Raw genomic sequence first — 23141 nt, 5'->3', positions numbered from 1 at the left:
AGCTGTTTGTAAATCTGGCCACTTTAAACTAAGTATCCTGCGGAAAGTTCTTCCTTTTGTCTCAGATCAATTTCAAGCCCCTGTGGTGGCTGCGCTTGTTCTCAGTTCGATTGATTATTGCAACTCGCTCTACTTTGGCCAACCGCGCTATCTCATAAATCGGCTTCAGATGCTCCAGAATGCTGCTGCCAGATCTATCCTGCACCCTCCATTTCGAGCACATATTTCTCCTCTGCTGGCTGCCTATCGAGAAGCAGATTCTTTTCAAATCTATGTGTATTGTCCACCCGGCTTTCTATAAACTTGGGGCGGAATATCTTCAGGAAAAGTTTCCACAGTATGTACCTGCTCGCCTCCTTCGCTCAGTCTACCCTTCTGTTGTCTGTCCCTTTTGTCAGCCTCTCCCATATAGGTGGTCATGCCTTCTCTGTGATGGCTGCGAAGGCTTGCAACCACCTTCCTCTTTCTCTTTGAGACACTGCTGACCATCTTGCCCTCTGCCGTTCCCTGAAAACTCTACTGTTTTAGGCCTCTCTTCATAACTACTGCCGCCACTCTGCTGCTTAGCGCCACGATGCCCTCGGGTGAACGGGCGCTTTACAAGTACATATAACATAACATAACATATAGATGGGTTGGTCAGGGAAATTTGCCTACGCTTTTCCCCCAACTCCACTAATGAGTAGAGTGGTGAACAAGATTCACAGGATACAGATGACGGTAATCCTAGTTGCACCCATGTGGGCCAGGCAACCTTGGTATCCACATCTGCGCAAACTGCTGATGTGCGGTCTGATCAAGCTACCGTGCCCAACCAACTTGCTTTCCCAGCAGGGGTGGAAAACACTACACCCTCGACTTCACTCACTGAACTTGGCAGCATGGCTCCTGAGGTCATAGAGTTTGGGCATATTATTTTACCTCAAAGGTGTATGGATATCCACAAGGAGGCACGTTAACCAAGCACAAGACACTGTTATTTTGACAAGTGGAGAAGATTTGGAATTTGGTGCCAGTCAAAACAAACAAACCATATAGAATGCACTCCAACTCACATTCTTCATTAAATGCTCCACTTATTAGACTCAGGGTTAGTCTTTAACTCTATAAAGGTTCACCTGGCTGCTCTATCCGCATACACCACCACTCACAGTAAAGTATCATGGTGGAAGGTTCCTGGCATTAAGGCATTCATGGAGGGAGTAAGAAAAGACTCCACCCTCCTATATAAAACCCACCGCCAGGCTGGGACCTCAATGTAGTTCTTGTAAAACTCATGGGACCCCCCCTTTGAGCCAATGCAAAAGTCAAGCCTTAAACAGCTCAGATCGAGATGGCTTTCTTGGTGGCTATCACCTCCATAAGGAGAGTCAGTGAACTTCAAGCATTGTCAGTGAAAGACCCTTTCTTTGTTGTCCCCAAAAACAAATTGGTATTAAGAACGCACCCTAGGTTTTCACCTAAATTCATTTCAAAATGTCACCTAAACCAATCCATTGAGCTACCGGTCTTCTTTTAGAACCCAACAAGCTCAGCTGAGAAAAAACTCCATACACTAGATGTAAGGAGGGTGGTCCTTTACTATGTAAACGAGACCAGACTGCTCAGAAAAACAGACCAACTGTTTGTCTCCGTAGCACCGGCAGAGAAGGAGACCACGTTTCCAAAAAGGCCATCTCCAGATGGATACCCAGATGCATACAGCTCTGCTACTCTTTTTCAAGCAAAACACTGCCTTTCACACCAAGACACCAAGAGCTCACTTCGCAAGCGGTACAGGAGCTACTCTGGCTTTTATCGCAAACCTCCCGCTGGACACCATTTGCAAAGCAGGTACATGGAGCTCAGTACACACTTTCACTCAGCACTACTGCATTGGCACACACTCTAAAGCAAATTCCCAGGTGGGACAAGTAGTTCTAAAACATCTATTCGAGGGGATTGGGTCCTCCGACGTATTCCATATCTATGACAGGTAATCACCACAGCTGTGCTACTTCGGAAACTTTTTTCGGCGTCTGCGTCCTGCGTCGATGACGTTGATGCGCCGTCGTCTAGGACCTCCTCCGACGTCATACGATGTGATAAATAGGACGCACGACGACCGTAGCCTCAGTTCCGTTTTTTCCGCGAACGTGTTGCTTCGTGAATCTCGGTTACGCCTCGACTCTTTGGAGTTCTGTTCTTCTCTTTTCTTCGAACCTGTTCGTTTTTGTGAGAAAATCCTTCGTAAGAAGATGTCTTCTACTTCGTCTTCGACCCCGCGTCCGAGCTTCAAGAAGTGCGGGGATTGTGGGTCCAAGATGCCGGTGACGGACTCGCACAACGCCTGCCTCTGGTGCCTCGGGGAGGCCCACGACACGGATGACTGTATCGACTGCCAGTCGCTCACGTCCAAAACCTTACGAGAACGTAAGAAGAAGTTGTCGGTAGGTCGGGTGTCCAAGCCCCGGAAGTCGGACGTCTGCGGGGCTTTCGACGGATGAATCGAGAGGTGACTCTCCGCGTCGTCGTCGGAAGTCTCGTGGGTCTCCTTCTAGGAGTCGGTCTCGCCACTCCTCGGCCTCTTCGAGGCATTCTCGGAAGCGCCGACAGCGGTCGTCTTCCAGGTCCTCTTCTGAGGACTCTGCCCGGCACGTCGCTTACCCCACCAGCCGTGCGACGCCGGAGGAATGGGTTTCCTTTGGGAAGAAAATGCTGGCGATTCTCGAGTCGCAGGGTACTAAGCCGTCCGCGCCCCCGAGTGGGGTCGGCTGTGAGAGGTCGAGAGACACCGCTCGCAAGAGTGGTCGGCATGAGTCACGGGAGAGGTCCCGTTCAGACAAGGGGACTCGTTCTCGCCGTACCCGTTCCAGGTCCCGGTCCTCGACGCGTTGGAGACCGTGTGCACCTGTGATGTCTTCGAGGAAGACATCGACGCCTGAGGCGTCAAGGTCGTCGACAGGCTTTCTCGAGGCTCCGGCTCCGAGGAAGTCGTCGAAGCCATCGACGCTCAGGTCGTCGAAGGACACGCTCGGAGCTCCGGCTTCGAGGACTGTGTCGACGCCGTCGATGCTGGCGGCGCTGCATCTGACGTTGACGCTGATTTATTCGACGGCGATCCTCTCGGCGCCGATGCCTGTTCTCTCGACACCGGCGCCAATTCACTCGATGCCCTTGACGCCTTTCGAGGCCGGGGTGTCGGAGGTACCCCGTGGCACGGGAGAACCCCCTAGAAAGGCTCTGGTTAAGAGCAAGCACTCTCGGGTGCCTTCTTTTCACCACCTGGAATATATTTCGGAGGTGGATGAGGATTCTGATGGCCTGGTTCCTAGTCAGGTTCCAGATGAGATGGTCTCAGGACATAGCCAATTTGACGATTTGAGACAGTCACTGCATGATGCCAGTGGACTGGACACCTCTCCGGAGGTGGAGTTTTGTAGGCCTGAGCCTGGCTCTCATGCCGATTCCTCATACCGGCGCCTTATGGCTATAGTCTCCGAGTACTTGGGATGGTCTGCTCCCCCAGGGGAGTTTGTGCAGGATGATCTCACGGACATCCTTGATGTTGGTCCCCCAACTGACCCGGTACTGCCGTTTCATATGGCTCTACAAAGAAGGGTGGCGGCGGCTTGGACTGCTCCGGAGAGTCTCCTGGCAGTGGGCATGTCCTTGTCGCGAAAATACCGTCCGACCAGTAGCGACCCCTGCTACTTGACCAGGCACCCCACTCCGTAGAGTTTGGTGGTGCAGGCGGCCACGGCCCCGGCAAAGCAGGCGTCATACCCTACCATCCCTCCTGATAGGGACGACAAACCTTTTGATGGCTGGGCGAAGGAAGTGTTTTCTTCGGGTGGTATGGCGCTTCAGGCGGCCAACTCCATATGGGCCTTGTCTCGTTTCACACACACTCTGTGGAACTGTGTTGCGTTAGCGGCTGAACATATTCCCGAAGGGGAAGAACGGGATGGTTTCCTTGCTATGGTCCAGGATGGTAAGGATGCCATGTGTGAGTCCGTTCAGTCGGGTTTGGACATGGTCAGAAGGTCCATGGCGGCGAGCACCGTGATACGCAGGTTTGCGTGGTTGCGGAAGTCGGGGTTTGCTCCTGATGTGCAGTCCCGGCTCCTCAACATGCCCTTTGACGATGAACACCTTTTTGGCAGCAAGGCTGACGAGAGCCTTGAGAGGTTGCAGACCTCCAAAGCTGCAGCGAAGTCGTTGGGCGCTGCAGTTCGCCAACCTCCGCCTTTTCGTCCTAGGGGACAGCAATGGAGGGGTGGTTCCTTTCGCTTTTACTCGTCCTTCAGTAAAGCGAGAGGAGCTAGAAGTCAAAGAGGCCAACGCAGGGGTACCAGAGGTGGACGACAGGGTACCCGTGGTGCCAAGGCCGCTCGGGCAGTTGCCTCTTTGTCCTCAGGAAACGCTGCAGCCGCTACCACTCAGTCATGAGGCCAGGTCCCATGGTTCGCTGGTTGGGGGAAGGCTGGCGCAGCATCTTGTAGAGTGGCGTGCCATTACTTCAGTTGTGTGGGTTCTGGAGATCATAACCAACGGCTACTGTCTTCCCTTTCGGCAGAGGCCTCACGACAATCCACCAGGGAACCTCTCTTTGAAGAGTCCGGATCTGCTCCTTGCGCAGGAAATTCAAGCCCTGCTGGAGAAAGACGCCATAGAACTGGTGCCTGTAGCGGAGAGGAACAAGGGATGGTATTCCCCTTATCTTTTGATTTCGAAGAAAGACGGGGGATTGAGACCCATCATGGACTTGCGCGGTTTGAACAAACTCCTCAGGAAGGACAAGTTCAAGATGGTTACTCTCTCTCAAGTCCTCCAGGCCCTTCACCTTCAGTACTGGTTGGTGTCTCTCGACCTCAAGGATGCTTACTTCCATGTGCCGATCCATCCCAAGCACAAGAAGTACCTGAGGTTTGCAGTTGGCGACTCGCACTTTCAGTTTCGGGTCCTGCCGTTCGGATTGACCTCCGCCCGAGGGTTTTCACCAAGCTCATGGTGGTGGTGGCAGCACATCTCAGGCAAGGGGGGATTCACGTCTACCCCTACCTGGACGATTGGTTGATCAGGGGGAGCTCTCCCGAGCAAGCCCTGGATCATCTGTCCGTCACCTGCCACTCCCTTCACAGGCTGGGCTTCTCCCTCAATTTAAAGAAGTCCCATTTGACGCCAACACAGCAGCTCCAGTACATCAGAGCAGTGCTCGACACTTCCCTGGGACAGTGTTTTCCTCCTCAGGTGAGGGCTCTTCACATTCAGCAGATGGTGCACAAGTTTCAGCATGCCCAGACGCTCCCAGCGTTCGAGTTCTTGAGGTTGCTCGGCCTCATGGCATCCTGCATTCTTCTGGTGCCAGAGGCTCGCCTGCGGATGAGATCTTTGCAGTGGGCACTCAAGATGCAATGGTCGCAGTCCTCCGGCAGGATGTCGGACCCGGTTCAGGTGTCGCCCTCGGTCGCCCAGGACCTTCTGTGGTGGGCCGTCGAAGGCAACTTGATGAAGGGGGCTCTGTTTTGGCTTCCCTGGCCGGAGGTGACGATCGTGACGGATACATCCCTCACGGGATGGGGAGCTCATGCCAACGAGCTGACAGTCAGCGGTCGTGGGTCTCTGTCGGAGTCCAGACTCCATATCAATCTGTTGGAGCTGAGGGCCATCAGGCTAGCCCTGAAGGCTTTTCTGCCGACTGTGCGAGGAAAGAATGTCCTGATCCTGACGGACAACACAGTGGCCATGCACTACCTCAACAAAAAGGGGGGGCAGGGCACTTCCTCTGTGCAGGGGGGCGATGCAGCTCGAGTTCTGGGCCATCCAGCAGGAAGTTTCGATCTCGGCAGTTCATCTGGCCGGAGACGAAAACATGACGGCGGACGCTCTGAGCAGACAGAGCACGATCTCTCACGAGTGGGAGTTGGCTCCGGAGATTCTCCTGGAGATCTTCGCCCTTTGGGGGACCCCTCAAGTGGATCTCTTCGCCTCCAGTGTCAACCGGAAGTGCGAGAGGTTCTGCTCGCGGGAATTTCCTCCAAAAGGAGCCTTAGGAGATACGTTCGTGGTGGAGTGGTCATTCCCACTGCTGTACGCGTTTCATCCAGTCCCCGTCATCCCGCAAGTGCTGCGGAGGTTACGGAAGTTCGGTTCCCGGATGATCCTCATTGCTCCGGCGTGGGCTCGGAGGACGTGGTACCCGGACCTTCTCGACTTGTCCATCTGTCCTCCACATCGTCTTCCCTACCGAGACGATCTGCTCTCACGGGAGGGGGGGTCAGGTTCTCCATCCAGAGGTCAGATCCCTCAACCTTCACGCTTGGCTTCTGAAAGGTTGATGTATAAGGATTGGGACCTCCCTGAAGACGTGTTGGAGGTGTTACTCTCGGCCCGACGGCCAGCAACAAAGTCTCTGTACCGTTGCTGTTGGCGTAAGTTCTGTGACTGGTGCAGAGTTCAGAATGTGGATCCTTTTGCATGTGACATCCCCATGGTTCTGTCTTTTTTATTTTCTTTGGCCAACAGGGGCTTGCAAGTGGGTACCATTAAAGGTTACCTGGCGGCGCTGTCCATCTGTAAGCGCTCGTCTGAAGAGTGTTCCTACTTTAAAATCCCTTTAATTTCACAGTTTCTGAAAGGGCTCACTAATGTGTTCCCTCCGTCACCTTTCCTGGTGCCCGGTTGGGATTTAAACCTTGTTCTTAAGTTTCTTATGGGTGCTCCGTTTGAGCCTTTACATTCTTGCCCTTTGAGGCTGTTAACTCTGAAAACTGTGTTTTTAGTTGCGGTTACTTCCGCTCGCAGAGTGAGTGAGTTACAGGCACCTTCAGTTAAGCCCCCCTTCACTGTTTTCCATAAGGACAGGGTTGTCCTTAGAGTCCCTCCTTCTTTTCTTCCCAAGGTAGTGACGGAATTTCATTTGGCCCAGAAGGTTGTTCTTCCGGCATTCTATCCTCCTCCGCATCCTGGTAAGGAAGAGGAGAGGCTCCATAGGCTTGATCCTAGCTTTAAGCTTTTATGTTTCACGCATGTCCCGGTTCAGAGTGGACGATCAACTCTTTATTGGTTACGCTGGAAAGCGTTTGGGACAAGCTGTGACGAAACAGACTTTGTCTCGATGGATTATTTTGGCCATCTCGGAGTGTTACCGCTTGACGGGTAAGGACCCACAGGCTGGCTTGCGGGCCCATTCTACCAGGGGTATGGCTGCATCTACTGCCCTGCAGAGGGGTGTTCCTATTCGCAACATCTGTGATGCAGCCACCTGGGCTTCAGTACATACATTTGTACGTCACTATTCCCTCGATTCCATCCGAGGACAGGATCTGGCCTTTGGCAAGGCGGTCCTTTGCTCTGCTATTTGATTGGCAATTCTAAATTTTGATTCTAAATTCTTTCCCTCCTCCTTTCTCTGGTACTGCTTTGGGAGTCTGTCATAGATATGGAATACGTCAGAGGACCCAATCCCCTCGAAGAACAAGTTACTTTCTTACCTGGTAACGTTCTTTCGATGGGATGGTCCGACGACGTATTCCATATCGCTCCCTCCCTGCCTTCCCCGCTGCAGAATTTCTTTTGCGATTGCAGCTTACGTTCCGCAAGGCTTTGTGTCTGACGGGCAGTAGACTAATGTCACACTTCTGGGGGAAAAAACTACAACTGAGGCTATGGGCGTCGTGCGTCCTATTTATCACCTCGGATGACGTGGGACGTCGGAGGAGGTCCTCGACGACGGCGCATCGACGTCATCGACGCAGGACGCAGACGCCGAAAAAAGTTTCCAAAGCAGCACAGCTGTGGTGATTACCTGTCATAGATATGGAATACGTCGTCGGACCATCCCATCGAAAGAGCGTTACCAGGTAAGAAAGTAACTTGTTCTTTGCCGCTGTATCTTCTCACAACCCACCACCTTCTCCAAACACTGCTTGCTAATCTATACATAGCATTTGATCTAAGCTGATTCAAAAAGCCTCAGCAGGAATACATTACTCACCGTAATCGTATTTCTGATGCTTGTATCTGCTTAGATTTACATGCGCCCACCCTTCCTCTCCTTGGAGTAATAGGTGCATAGATGTTTTTTTCTGGGCTTTATCTGATACATATATGCTTTACTACACCTGTACTTACGCTACACTTCATGCAACCTCATGTCAGAAACAAAACAATTTGAGAGACCTCGACGCGTGAAGGACCTTGGGTACAGTGGACGTCACACTACTGATAGTATTACTGGCATGCCCTGTCGACGTCCCTTTGAGTTTCAAAAACAACAACTGTAATACCCTGCAGCAGGGATCCCCAACGTGTAGCTCGGGAGCAACATGTTGCTCGCGGCACCCTAAATTGTTGCTTGCCAGTTGCTCTGGGCCATGGTGTGGAGGCCTAGAAGGAGGTGCTGAATGGATGAGAACTCGGTTGCACTGTAGTCAGGACAGAGTCCAGGACTGTGCAAGAATTTTGGCCAATGAGCCGCTGTGTTTCCAGCTGGCTTATTTTTATACATGCAAGATTTGTGTTTGGTGCTACCATGCACATCATTTTACAGTAAATGTCCTTACATGTTATGGTAGTGTTATTGCTAAAAATCCTGTCATCTCCAGTTACTTTGCCCAGCTGACAAATGTATTAATGAGTACAATATTTGAAACATTTTTGTGTCATGGAGAAAATTGGCATATTCTGTTCCTTGGTACAGCTACTATGAGCATAATGGACAAGGAGGTGGTATGCATACCCAACTTTCCTTTATTAAATAATGTGCATGCACACTTTCTGTACAAGTGAGGTTTGTGTCTGATGCCACCATGTATATTTATCGACAATATTCATTTTGGTGTAACCTGTATTTATTATTACATAGTGTCCTAGCGGAAAAATGATCCTTGTTTGATACTCTGCCCATCTGGCACATGATTAATGGGCAGATACGGTAAATGCATGCCCACATTTTTCATTATTAATTTGTCCTGTATTTTCATCCAATTAAGTTATTGCTAATAGGTTTAAACTAACAAACCAATTAATTGATTCAAATACTTAGCTAACACCACCACACCCCTCTATGAAGTGGTCATCAAATGCTCAAAGGTTTGACCAATGTTTGCCACTAAGTCTTGTGTAAAATCCCTTTTGGCCAGAGAAAATAGGCTCCAAATAATTGAGAAAGGTATTATTTTTGTTCCTAACCACTTTTACCCTTTTCCCCAATTCAACAGCCTTCTGGAGCTTTAAAACACATCATTTGTCACAACATTCCCAAATCATTCTCAGGAGGTAACCTCCAAAGGCCCAATGAAGTGATCTGTAAAGCCTACCATGTAAAGTACTAATTAATATGTAATCGTATTTCTCCATTAAGTCAGCAACATTTAAAAACATGTTTCATATTTTCCATACAATTCACACAGAACAAGCCCAGAATAAAAAAGCAATTTTAACATATTTAAACTTGCTATATATATGTCTGATCATTACAATGAATTATATAAAACATAGCTCCCATGAATTCCACGCTTATGCAAAACAGAGAAACAACAGCAAATTAACAGAAAATGAACCAAATCTTTGACTCCTATTTTGCAAGCGCACTTTGTGTTTCCTCCTGCACACTTTCTTAATTTATTGAGGAGTGGGTACATTTAAACGTACCATTACCACCAGCCTCCTGCATTCTGGGGATCTTATTTCACTGTTTTCTTCTTGCCATCTTATATGTGTACGTAAGTCTGCATATAAGGCTAAAGTGGGCAGGCTATGTATATTTGGACACCTGACTCTTTTTCCATCGGACAAGCTCTTGCTTTTGGAGATATTTTGAGGTGGCTTAATGCACCAAATTTAGTTATATCCCATTCCTATCAAATGGAAAGTGCCTTACAACCGCCCATAACCACAAGTATTTCTCTTCACCAGGGGAGGCTATAATCGCACTTGCACTGAAATTAATTTTATGATTAGCAGATAAACCCAGATGTGCTTTTAAAAAATAAGGAACATTCTTAACTGGCCTGACATTTTCAAATTGAACACCCCAATTAAGCTCACAAGGGGCTAGCAGGTATATCTGCAGGGAGACCTGCTATTTGGCAGAGAAATTTATTTAGCAACTTCTCCAGGAAATGACAGTTCTAACCACCCTAGATTTTGCGGCCTTAAAATCATGGAGTAGACCTTTGTCTTATATACCTCCAGACACTTCCCCAATCAGAATGCTGCAAACTTGAAATAACAATGTAAAAAGCCATTTAATAATTAATGATGCCTTTTCAGCTATCTTATTAAAATGACTGACGCAAGCACTGCTCTTTCAGAAGAGTAGGCTCAGATAAAAATGAGACTGCCCCCCATCTCTACATTCATTTAAAAACTAGCTACAAGGTTTCACCCTTTGCCTGAACACTATCATTTTTGTTTTTATTATATTTAATTTCAAACTGTAATTCCCAAAATAGTAACTTGTGTTTAGCAGGCCCTGTTGGAGACCTGCTGGGGGCAAGTCCAAAATAGCTGTGTCTTCTGCATAAGGAAGCATGCTATAAAATGAACCCTTCAGGTGGAGGGTGGATTAACTTTCCTAAGGGAAGTACTAGAATCAACATCCAAAAGTAATACATTGGGACCAACTGACATCCCTGCTTGTCAACTTTATTGGTGTTGGAAAACAATGTATAATTCCAAAATCTTGTATATTGGACAGATGCTGAGATGTCTATGTATCACGTTGGATAAGACTTAAAAAGCCATTAGTGACCTGTGAGAATAAAGAAGTAGTACTCGGACACAGTGGGTTCATGTTGATTGACATATACTTGTATTGAAGGTAAAAGGGTGGGGGACTGGGGAAACTCCTACCTTTCCTTACAGCCAAGAGGGGTTTCCCTTCCTCAACCAAAACTAAGGAAACTGTCAGGGTGTCTTAGGTGTAAACAGTCCACTGTCACAAGTCCAAAGCCTATTTCCATCCCTCACACTATTGACTAACCTATAAAAAACAAAAGGTCTTCTTAATTCAGAAGAATAGGTTGTAGATCCAATTAAAGAGTTCCAAGTAACAAAGGTTCCAAACCCAAAGTTCTTAAATGTAAAACAAAGTTCCATAAAGTTCATAGATATTTCTCTGTTGCACAAACTTCGCAACAACCAGGGACAACGACTCCCTTGTTCTGGTTCCTTCTCTTGGCAACTCTCCCTTTATTGAACCACAACCAGCGGCAATGACTCCTTTGCCCTGGTTCCTTCTCTTGTAGGTCCCAGATCTCTGCTTCTCTCTCTTTCCGCTTGGGCCAACTTGGTTCACTTCCCTGCGAAGTATAGTCCTTAGTAAATTACTCTGTGGTTTCCCTTCTTCTCATGGGATTGGGCCCCAGGCCCCTCTTTATGTTCGGGAACTGGGAGCCCTCTTCTCCCAAGTACCACCACGAGGAAGAGGACTTGTGTGTTTTTTGTGTAGTGGGTCCCAAACCCCCCTTCTTTGCGTGAGCGTACTTGGAGCTCTCTTCTCCCATGTACCACCACGAGGAAGATGACTTGTGTGGTTCTTGCATAGTGTGTCCCAGACACCTCTCCTTTGCGTGTGGGTACTTGGAGCCCTTTCCTCCCATGTACCGCCACAAGGAAGCGGACTCATGTTGCTTTTGTTTGGTGGGTCCCAGACCCTTAAGTTTCTCTTGGGGGACAGACATAGTCCACATGCCTGCCAGGTACAGTGACTATTAAGAGGCTAACTGCACTGTCTTATTTTCCCACCAGCCAGCCTGAGTGCTCCCCCTTTGTAGTGTGCTCTGGTCTGCACGGGAACACTGCAGTGTCATTCTTTCCCTGGGCAGCGTTGTCTTTTTTTCACGCGCTTCCCTGTCTGCAGGTACACTGGGAGCTTCTCTCTGCCAGCTCGCCTTCTGGTCCTTCCACTGTGGACTGGCCCTTGTCCTCCCAGCTCACCTCTTGGCATCCTGGTGTGCTTCCTTGCACCTTCCTGCACTGTGCTGGCTCCTGCAGCTCCTTCATGGAGGACTAGACAACTTCTTCCTGAGTCCCTCTTCCTTTTCTACTCTGCATTGGCCAATGAGCAGCCAGTAACAACTAGACTGCTCATTGTGGTTCTTAGGAGAACGCTTCATGCCTCTGCTCCTCCTCTTCATCCCAGTACCTATTCTAAGTTGTCTAGAATGCTCATGTTGGTTATGCGGAACACTCTACATTCCTCCATGCATCTTCTTTGTTTCTTTGGTTGTCAATAGCATATATATATTTTTTTTAATTAAAATGATTTCGTTTTTTTCTAAACTTTTCATTTCATTACATTTCATTTACAAATTTACAAACTTCAGAATCAATGTCTTGACTTTCTAATTCTCTAAATTGACAGCAATGATATTTCTCCAGAATTGAATAATCAAATATGTTAGTTTTTTGTTATTTCCTAATAGGATTTGTTCCCATCGGGCTTTAGGGCTTAAAGCTAATGATGGTTTCAAATACATTTCTTTGAACAGATTTCTTTTTTCGACCAAGTCTTCACATTCCATCAGGACATGGTAAAGGGATTCAGTCTGGACTTGCTGTTTACAGAATCTGCGGCCCGTCTGGGCCTTTGATATCTCTCTAGTCTTCAACAGGAATTCGCGGGTAGGGAGCAGGTTGAGGCGTAATCTCAAGAATTTATCTCTAATATGTTTGTCCAGGAATTGTTTGAAATATTCAGGAAGTTCATTAACCGCTCTTATATAAATATCACAATTGGGGTTCATGCTGTATTGTCTCTTTTCTTGCATTGTACTAATCCAGTCATTTAGGAGTATTTTCTTCTTCGCATGTAGCGGTCGTTGAATCAACATTTCTATCGAGATTTCCTGTTTCTCAAGTCGTTTTTCCATTTTCTTTTTCCAATCCTGCAATATATATTTAACTGTTGCAGAGTTCTCATGAACTATCTCTACTGCGGGAAAATTATCCTTGCACTGAATTTTTCTAAACAAATCAAGCTGTTTCCACTCCATTATTGACTGGAGTGACTGGGTCACAATTTCATAGCGTATCCTCGTCATTGGGAAATTGAGTGGTAAAGCTAAAACCATGCGCCAATAGATGGCTTCTAATTGTTGCCATATGTTTGGGTGAAGGTTTATCATTGCTTCCGCGCCATATGCTAGGATTGCAACTACTTTCTGGCGATAGAAAGTTATCACAGGTCTCACTGAGTATTTTCCATATTTACAATGAATACATACTCCTTGTCTCGCATGGGCATGTGCTTTTGTTTTAAGGTGCTGGATCTAATCAGTAGCATATCTTTCAACTCTTCCCCATTCTTCCTCGTCTCAGTATTTCTACCCTTGATCTCCTTTGGGTCGGGTGTGCTCTTCATAGTCCCAATACTTATCTAGGGAAATGGCAGGGCGACTATAGCTCATGACACTATTAGGGAAGGGGTTGTTCTTTGGGTTATAGGAAGGGGGTGTCTAGGGTCTGATGATTGGCGAGGATATTGTGTTCTCAGGGTAGGGTCGTTCCTAGTCCCATGAGGGGTTTCCTCTCCCATGTGATCCTCTCCCTGTTCACCACCATCAGGGGACCTATTGTACCGAGGACGTACCGCCCTGGTCCCATGGGAATGGTCTCCCCCATAGGGGAGAAGGGACAGCATCCACAGATTTGTCACAGACTCCAATAAAATGTAAATTAAACCACATTATGTTTCTGTCAAATGCAGACAAAATCCACCCTGGAGTGCTACAGACTCCATAATTGGGGATTAACACCACCAAACCACCACTTGGAATCTGGCAGCGATACCGATGTTCCAAGTAGCAGTAACGGTACTTTTGAGATGCCACCAAACTCGTAATGAGCCCCAATGTCCAGTAAGGGAATTGGCCTATAACCATGAAGGGCTGGTGGTCCAAGAAATGCTTGTCTGAGGGGATGGCATATTGCCTGTCTTGACAACAGCAATAAACATAAAACGATTTGGTGTCCTTCAAAAAAGCTCCCATTGTTCCTCAAATACATTTTTTATCTTAAGGCAATTTTTTATGCCATTTTGAAACTATAAATCTGACCATCAGTGTACACACCCCTCATTAAATCATGGTTCAGTTTTCTTTTTGAGATTCTACATTCTGCATTGAACCATGGTGCATCCCTTTCTATAACCTGGAACTCCTGAACTTGGGGGCACGGTTTGCCAATAGCTCTGTCCTCAATAGTTTCTCCTAAAGACTCAAACAAACTGATACTTTCCTCTGTGGCCTCTGAACTGTTCAACACTTTTAAGAGAATATCTTAATTTCTTGTGAATTAGTAATTCTATCCAATGCCTCCATTTCGAGCGTAGGCATCGCCAACCAGCCTCTCTGGCTGTCAGATATCTTCTTCGTGGTGCCTACCCTGGCCATTGGAAAATTAACTCAAGAGGATTGTGTTTACTCATTGATCAATAAGAAATGTAACATTTCATAACATTCCTGAAATCCACAATACAGTCATCAATGACTGTGGAACAGTATTGCGGATCTCGCATGCTTAGGAATGCACCATTTGTCATCAAAGATCCCATAAAATCCTAGGCAGAATCTCAGTAGACCTGAAAAATCAGTGCTCCTTTTGTGGCCATTTTTACTGTCCATACATTTGCACTAATATTTTTCTTGGGAACCAGAGACTCCTGGTAATGTTTACTTACTCCTACTCTATTTTTGAACAGCTGGACTGGTCCTATATGTCTAAAAATGTACTACTGACCACTCAATCTCCTCAACATTTCTTGTAAACCACTAAACGTCAAATGAAGTTAAAGGCCTTGCACATTTCCTTGACTAGAATAACATGTGGTCTAGAGAACTATTAAGTACTGCAAATTAAATGTTCTATACGCAGTTTAAACTTTGTTCCATTTCTAATTTGTGTTGCAAACAATTCCAGCTGTGTGCTGATATGTTCTGTAGAAAAATGGATGTTGCTCACCCTTTAATTTGATATGCCAATTTTGCTCATTGCGCACAAAAGGTTGGGGACCCCTGCTCTGCAGCTTACACTAGATGTCAGCCTATGCATAGTATGTGAATATAAGCAGATGCAAGCATCAGAAATACGATTACGGTGAGTAATGTATCCCATATATATAGATAGATAGATAGATAGATAGATGTATATTCCTCTGTCCCTATCCTCATGATTTTCTAACATGCGTGTTCTGTGGGATTGCTTACTTACACAGAGTAAGACTCATAGATGTACATGTTACACTCACCTTGCTCCCACAGGGGCATTGATCGGAACTGGACAGCTGCGGTCTCCACCAACTTGACGCGTAGTGCAGAGATGACAGACTGGACTGGCCCGCCTAATTTCGTCTGCTTGACCCGTAGAAGTATTCTCCTGAAAGTGGAGAAAGGGAATTAGCCACCCGTGGATTTGAATGTTAACACCCCACTGTTCTTCCCACTATTCACCTCCGATATCTCCTTTCATATGTTTATGTTTATGTTTATGTTTATAAAAGATGAGCTCTCCATCCTGCATGGATTGCAGGGGCACTTAGATAACCAGTTACTTCACTGGTCCGAAGGAATTGGGAAAGTTCCAGACCAATATTGACTCTGAGGTCCCTGGCGAGAAACCGTAAGTATATAGTTCGTAAGAGTTCAAAATGTCTGATATTCACTCTTGTCCGATTCCTTTTGTCTTGCAGCTTGACCCAAGAGAACATTGCCTCGTGGCAGCTGGTAGCGTTCAGGTAAGAGTCTGTATTACTCAACACTGTCCGGTAAATGATACCTGTGTTTAATCTGTTGCTTTCCCTCCTTTTACAGGTGCGGCGTGAGAAATTATGACGTATTGATGAATAATGCCTCCGGCGGTAAAATCAGGTAAGTCTATGGTGGTAAAAGAGATTGTCTTTGTTTATTCTCTCGGTTCACCTTGCTGTTCTTTTGTTCCCCTTAGGTGCCGGAGTTCGGCGAAGATGAGATGGAGAGTGCGCAGGACTGTGGAGATGAAAAATGCCTCCGGCGGTAAGATCAGGTAAGTCTATGGTGGTAACAGAGATTGCCTTTGTTTATTCTCTTGGCTCGCCTTGCTGTTATTTTGTCCCCCTTAGGTGTCGGAGTTCGGCAAAGATGTGATGGAGACTGCGGCGGATCGTGGAGGTGCTGCGAAGTCTGGTGAGAATAGCGCGGCGCTACAGCGGGCGATGCGACGCGTATCAAATTAACATCTCTTTCCTTGTTTGAAGGCGCGATGGATCCGGAATCAGGTGAGGAATAGAAGTAATGTTCTTGTTCTAACCTTTCCTCCTTCTTCCCCTTTTTTCTAGGAGCTCCAGACTCGAGGCGGGCGTGGCAGAAGGCTGGGTGCTGACTTGCAGGCACGGTGAGCGTTACGTTGCTGGATGCAGAATAACGCGAAGCGTATGCTGCTCTTCGGGCGTGGTTTAAATAGCCTTCAAAGTAGTCCCAGGTAAGAAGTTCCCCCAAGACCACACCCGAGTAAGAAAATAGTCCCTGAAGTAAAGTAGTCCCCTTCAGGCTTCACGTTGGCTTGGATTCTTAGCAGCATGGTCTGCATGAGGTAAGTGTAAGCATATGAGCTTGGCACCTGTGGCGCCAGGACTGACCCCTTCTATGAGTCTGGTGCCTACGGCGCCTGGACTGTACCCAGATAGCCCCTAGCCAGGGCTGCTGGGCTTTTTCTAAGCATCTGGATGCCTGCTCCCGGGACTGATGGGCCTGGTCCGGATGCCCGGGGGTAGGCATCATGACAGTACATGTGTATATATTTTGCTCACAGACACGTTTTATGGATTTTACTGCTTTGTATTCTATTCAAGCATGTGAATGTATGAAAGATCCAATGCTGGAGAAGTAGTTGTTACTTACCTGTAACTGTATTTCTCCAGCATTGGTATCTTTCATAGATTCACATGCGCCCACCCTACTCCCCTGGCGAGTGGCTGCTCCGTATCATGTCAGTCATCCCCTATCAGCCGTCACAGTTCAAAATCTGAAGATTGTTGCCTGGGGTGAAGCATAAGCCCTGCCACCTCATTGATTAGGGTCAAAAAGGACCAAAGGAGGAGGAGGGACTGCACAAGTGAATGGTTACACGGGCACTATGGGGCTTGCTGTGTAGCATTTTCCTATGGGAAAAGATTAGTTTAATGATACATTTTTTAAATTACCGAGGATTCCCAGTGTGACGATGGGGAATATTCAAGCATGTGAATCTATGAAAGATACCGATGCTGGAGAAATACAGTTACAGCTAAGTAACAAAGACTTCTCTTTTCTTAACCGTCCCTCCAGTGATGTTTTGCCAATTGGAAACTCTCTTCAGTTCTTCAGGGCACTGTCCAGTGGAAAAACAGACAGCATTCATCAGGCGATAAGGGCTGGGGCCCAGATTCGTGGTAGTTTAACCCAGAATTCTAGCCAGTGCATCTAACAGGAGGAAGCACAAGACACAAGACCCCAAGTTAAGAACACCCCCCTCATTGTGTGAGTATGCGGACAGGGCTCCTAAGAAGCACTCATCTAAAAAGAGTCATAGAAATAAGGGACACATTTCGGGAAAAGTAGGGGAAACTGGATTGCCTTCTCCCAAACGTCAGAATAATATCCCAGTCTTAGTTGTTTATCAAAATGACTTGTTTCAAAGTGGAGGAAATGGACCAAATCTCAATTGGCGCTTTGAAACACAATTATGTTGTATAAAGCGCCTTACAAATGCTCAATAAAGTAAAAATAAAAATGTAGCCAGTACTATATGACTTGTTCTATAACTAGACGTTAGTACCTGCTCTGCCGTGGGCATTTATAGATTTGAGGGGTGGGGCGAATAGACCGGAAATACTTGTGGAAGATTAAAACTCTACAGTGAGCCGTACCTGCTATATACATTTAATTTCAACCCCCACCCTAAACCTAATAAAAGCCTTTGAGAGCTTTGCCAGCACACATACCCCCTAATCTATCACTCTGAGATCCCAGGGTTTCTCAAGTGCCATTAGTGCGCGTTGGTTCCCATCTGCAGAGTCTGAGCAAATGTATCCAATGATCCAGCGACCATTTTATTCACCAAAGTTCTTCGTCCTCCTTCATGCAGTGCCCTCAACGCTTTGTGGCAGGTAGCAGAGACAAGGCCCACAGAGAACAGGTCAGACATATACAGGCACTCTCTCCACCCTTGACAAAATTCAGTTAAAGGGTATGACCATTAAAAGAAAGTCGACAGCCAGAACGAAGCACCAATTCATGGGTAACTGGTCAGCTTCACAGTGTATTAAATGGTCCCAAAAGAGAAATTCCTTCCCAACCAAACGTGGTACCTCTGCGCATGCACGACTTTCCCTGTATGGTGGGGCTGTGGAGGGACACATTTTTTATTTAAATTCTGTTTCTAGGAGGTGCCTAATCTCTGGGTTTTCAGACTTTTCTCTGGGTCTCTGGAGGAGAGAGGGAGATCTATCGGATTTCTGGTGTGCTGCAGCGTGAAAGGGGGTGGAAGATAATCATGCTTGGATCTCCTGACAGGATTCCAATGTGCCCTGCAACGGTGTCCTTAAGAACATTCAACTCACTGAGCTATGTCACAGGGTCAGAGCCATCTTAAGCACTTTTGGGGCCCAGGGCACTGACAACTTTGAGGCCCCCTCCACCGAACCAAAGCAACTAAATGATCTGAATATCTAGTTGCGCCCCCCTCTTCACGTTCTCCACCCATACCTTGATATGCTGCTTTGCAGCGATCAAAAGCAGCATGGGTACTCTTTTCAGTCCCCTTATCCTCTTCAGGCTTGCTGTAATCAGAATGATAAACAAGTAGAAATTCAATGGCAACATTAGCAGTCCACGATAAGGGTATTTGTGTTCTAGCATAGGTACAGGACACCTTTCATCAATAGCAGCCATGAGGAACGTATACCGGCCATAGTATTAAAGCAGGACACAGATCATATGAAAAAGGTGCACAACATCCATAATAGATGGACAACTCAGATTACCTGCCTCATAGAGTGCAAAAGCGCTCAAGAATGGATATAAGAGACCAATTGGAAGTAAGGATAAAGCTACACATACCATAGCATTCATATTGGAAGAAGATTAGAAGCTACCAGTAAGGTGTCTTTATCCAGACTGACTGAGAATAGAAGAGGGGCATGGTTTTCAAGTTGTGTTGCCATAAATTAATCTATCTTTCATAACGCGTTCATTACCGTAGAACCGTGAGTTTAACCTGTGTTGCTCTGCATTGTCTTGCTTTGAAGACAAGCACATTGACCCTGAGCTGTCCTCCTGGTCTCATTAGAGAGCAAAGACAAGTGGCTGTGGTTTGTAATATTCAAATGCTCGCTATTATTATAGAGAAAGCAGCACTACAGCTAGTGAAACCATGAGTGAGGCTCATACCGTCAGAAGGAAATCACTCTGAACGGCGACAATTTTGAAAGGTTTATGGATGGGTAATTCTGACAGAAAGGTAATACGAAATTCGATGAGATGAGGATCACACATTAGTTACAAGGTTACGCTGGGATTTGTGCTCATTCTGCAATTTTTGCACTTTTCAACTTTATTTTCCAGTTCTTACCATGAATCCTATTTTATAGAACAGACTTGTAAAGTACACAAATCAAATAACGCAACATGACAATTTTGTAAAAACAATATTTTATAGAAGCATATTATTCAAAATGGGAATGATTATAGCTTCATTGTCTCCATCATCAAAGGAAGTATATACATACTAGCATTCTAATTGATGTTATCTTAAAATATTTTATCTGGGTTTCTCTTTTGCATTCTAAAGTTTTAAATATGCCCAAAACACAGGCTTGCTAAATTGTTTATTTTTTAATTTTTTATTGGAAAACAACTACAGTTTAAAACACAAGGTTCAAACTTTTGTTTCAAATATCATCCAAGCTATCAAAATGCCTCTAAAACATAACAACCATACGTGGTGATGTGTCCATTTTCTGAGCGTTATTAAGGCTGTATTGTACATTGGTACATATTCAAACTGAGTTATTCTAATCAAAGCCTCATTAGTGCCATCTGCATTCTAAGATATCACTTTTCAGCACTAAGTCCAAGTAATCTATCACTGCACATGAAAGTCTGATGTTGTTCCCAGAGATGAGATGGGACGACCAAGATTCCATGTCATCGTCAGATGGTGCAAATTTCCCCAAGTGCAGCGTACGTTGATTACAGGTTTTTTCACAGCTGATTATTAGATGTTTAGAGGATTCAATGTTAAGACTGCAAAAGCGGCAAAGATTGTCAGTCACCACTTTGTCTTGTCTTTGCCAAAGAATTTATTTAGTTCTTAATAGGTTCAATCGAAGCCTTAAGAATTGGTGGCGATGATGACGTGATGGACAGTGCATTTGGAAATGTGCAGATAAACCTTTGAATTGTACAAAAAAGTAAAACGTTTGTGTCAGACGAGCATACCTTACAATATCCTTGCCAGAGGCCTGCAATATCTGGCCCGTTTTCTTCTATCTAGCACCCCTTCCACTCCTTGTGGAAAGGGTTCTAGAAGAAGACATAAAAAGAAAGACCAGGTAATGGGCTAAACAATGCCACCAGCATGTGAGAAGGTAAACCTTTTAACAGAAGACAGCACAGTACTGTCAATGATATAAAATGTTTGTCCAGGATCACTGTATCGTCTGCTGGCAAAGCCAGGATACTTGAAATAATGGTTTGGTTCCACAGTCTTGAAGTTGTTTACCTGATCACCTCTCCAAACTAACACATTATGCTCATCATTACGGGTGGCTGCCTAGGTTTTACAACTACCCGTCTGAAGAAACCGATTTCTAGCCCTTCACCATACTGATGCTGTGTTGGTTTTTATAGCAATCGCTATCTGCTGCAGGTACATTGCTGATAATGGCACCTGATGTGCTACAAAACAAAGTTCATATACATGCAGGTTTATCAACTTCAGACATAGGAAAGGCTGAGTTAGCCTCGCAGGAATTTGGTTTTGCAATCATAGCGTAGGAACCCAGACATCTGCAATGAGTGCTTAACACACTGTGTTATCTTCTGAACCATCATCACAGCACTCAACTTTATCAATGTGCATTTCAACTTTGGCTATTGCACATGATCAGTATGGTCCCTACGGAAAGATGAGAATGCTACAGGAGTTGTGCCGTAGTGAATGCACAAACTAAGTGTGAACACAGAACGCATTACAGGATGAAATAATCAGAGCAGAATGTACTTATCAACAGCAGGCAATTGGTTTGGAATCAGTAGCATGCTATACAATATCCTGACGTATGTTATTTATGTTTGGTGAACAATGGAAACTGACTACTTTGGATCAGGCAGCTTGTGGGGCCCTCTCCAAGGTGGGGCAAAGACGTCTCTGCACAGGGCCATGGTTTAATGAGTTTGGTGTCCCTTCACCTGACGACCTGCCCCTTACTGTCACACAAATTCAGAGTGGGAGAAGAGTTCCGGACATAATATGAAGCGTGTGGGTAGGATTAAATGGTAGTCTGTGCTATCACCCTGACATCACAGCCTCTGTTACTGTAATAGTCGTCCAATCAAAATGGGGTTTGGCATAGAAAGCTATAATTAAACTCTTTCTGCTAAACATATTTCTATAGGGGTTTACGTATTCATCAAGCTGGTTATGATTTTTGTTTTCAGGTAATTTATTTAAAACTCAGTATTCTTGAAATTCACATATATTGAACACATTATTATCAATTGTACCGTATAAAAGTAGTCATGTCCCTAAGTTGAAGACTGGTCTCAAATACTAACCACACCACTAGATTGTGTGATCCTTAATAAATCGGTGTATCCTTCTGTGCCTTATCTGCAGTACATTATATATACACATTCATAAAAACATGCACACAATGTGTTTATAATGTGGTTTAGCAATGGCAGAGTTGTTATCACTTATGCATGGTGCCAGGCGCGTGTTGTGAACAGCAGAAATCTCGTGGGGGTTTTGCAACGTAGGCAGGTCTGACTTTAAATACCCCAAAGTTAGATAAAGGTTTTCTCTTGTCCCCAGGCCATATGACACAAGCACTGATGGTTACAGTGACTGGCTGTTCATGACCACCCACAGCTGGGATGAGGACCCACAGGGAATCTGGACCTTGGAATTACTGAACAAGGGTGATTACAGCAACAACGGTGAGTTTAAATTCAATTTATTTTTTATTTATTTTTATAGCGTGCTTAATACCAGCGAGTGGTTTCTAAGCACGGGATCAGGATTCAAACCTGTGTTGCGCCCCGTGTCTTGCTTCCAAGACAAACGCGTTGCCCCTGAGCTATCCTTCCTCCCCAAAGAACAAAACAAATCCAGAAAAGGTGCACCTCCCCGTCAAGGAATACTGACCACAATACTAACAAGGACCTGCTATATCGGTGGGGTTGAGGGGGGTGGAGATGCCATTTCCATTACTGTTTGCAAACGCCTCTCGGGGAAAAATTGCCAATGTCCGCAGATGTTACACCCATTACCCACGACTGTCCCTTTTGCACTGGTACCAACCCTGACTGTCACTGCAGCAGACATACACACCATGACTGCTACTTCAACACTACAACCAGTGCTGGTCAATGCACTGGGTCTGAGATCCGGCATCATATGTCTCCCCAGATCTCGACCCGGCCTACCTCAACCCCAGTGGTGCACCGAGTGTCTCTTTTGGGACATTTCGCAGCGGGACACATCTCCCGCTCGGCACGGACAATGAGGATGCCGAGCAGGGCAGTGTTCCTGCTCAGCACCCTCATTGTCCTGGCAGCCGGGGCTGGCCCGAGGCATGGTCAGTCTCTGCGGCTGACCAGGACCCCGCAGGCACCAGCTGCCTTCTTCCAGCATATGTAAGCTGTGGAGCAGGGATAGCAACTGCGGCTAAAGACACCCAAAAACCCACCCTGTTGGGTTTTGCCCCAAAAGATGACTGAGACATTGGTTTTGTGTTGGAAAAAAGGCAGTGGATTTTATTGCACAATATATAAGTAATAAAACCTATTTGTAATTTTATTTCTGATGCTTGTTAATCTGCTTAGAATCACATGTGTGCATATGGTCCGACATCCAGTGGTAAATGCAGAGTATTGCATCTTGTCTTTCGGGGACACAGAAGGGCCTATATTAGT

General features: G+C 46.1%; 1 protein-coding gene across 1 annotated transcript in view; it reads left to right on the top strand.

Moving 5' to 3' along the window:
- Nucleotides 1-23141, top strand: part of PCSK4 (proprotein convertase subtilisin/kexin type 4) — a 1746539-nt gene that overhangs the window by 1687445 nt on the left and 35953 nt on the right. The window contains exon 13 of the mRNA XM_069646705.1: nt 22039-22163. Within this exon, the coding sequence (XP_069502806.1) occupies nt 22039-22163 (125 nt within the window). The remainder of the gene's footprint in view (nt 1-22038; nt 22164-23141) is intronic.

The sequence above is a fragment of the Ambystoma mexicanum genome, chromosome 1p, assembly GCF_040938575.1.
Source record: "Ambystoma mexicanum isolate Mex_15411 chromosome 1p, UKY_AmexF1_1, whole genome shotgun sequence".
NCBI classification, from domain to species: Eukaryota; Metazoa; Chordata; class Amphibia; order Caudata; family Ambystomatidae; genus Ambystoma; species Ambystoma mexicanum.
Note: the sequence above shows the minus strand (reverse complement) of the source record. Positions and strands in the feature narration are given on the sequence as shown.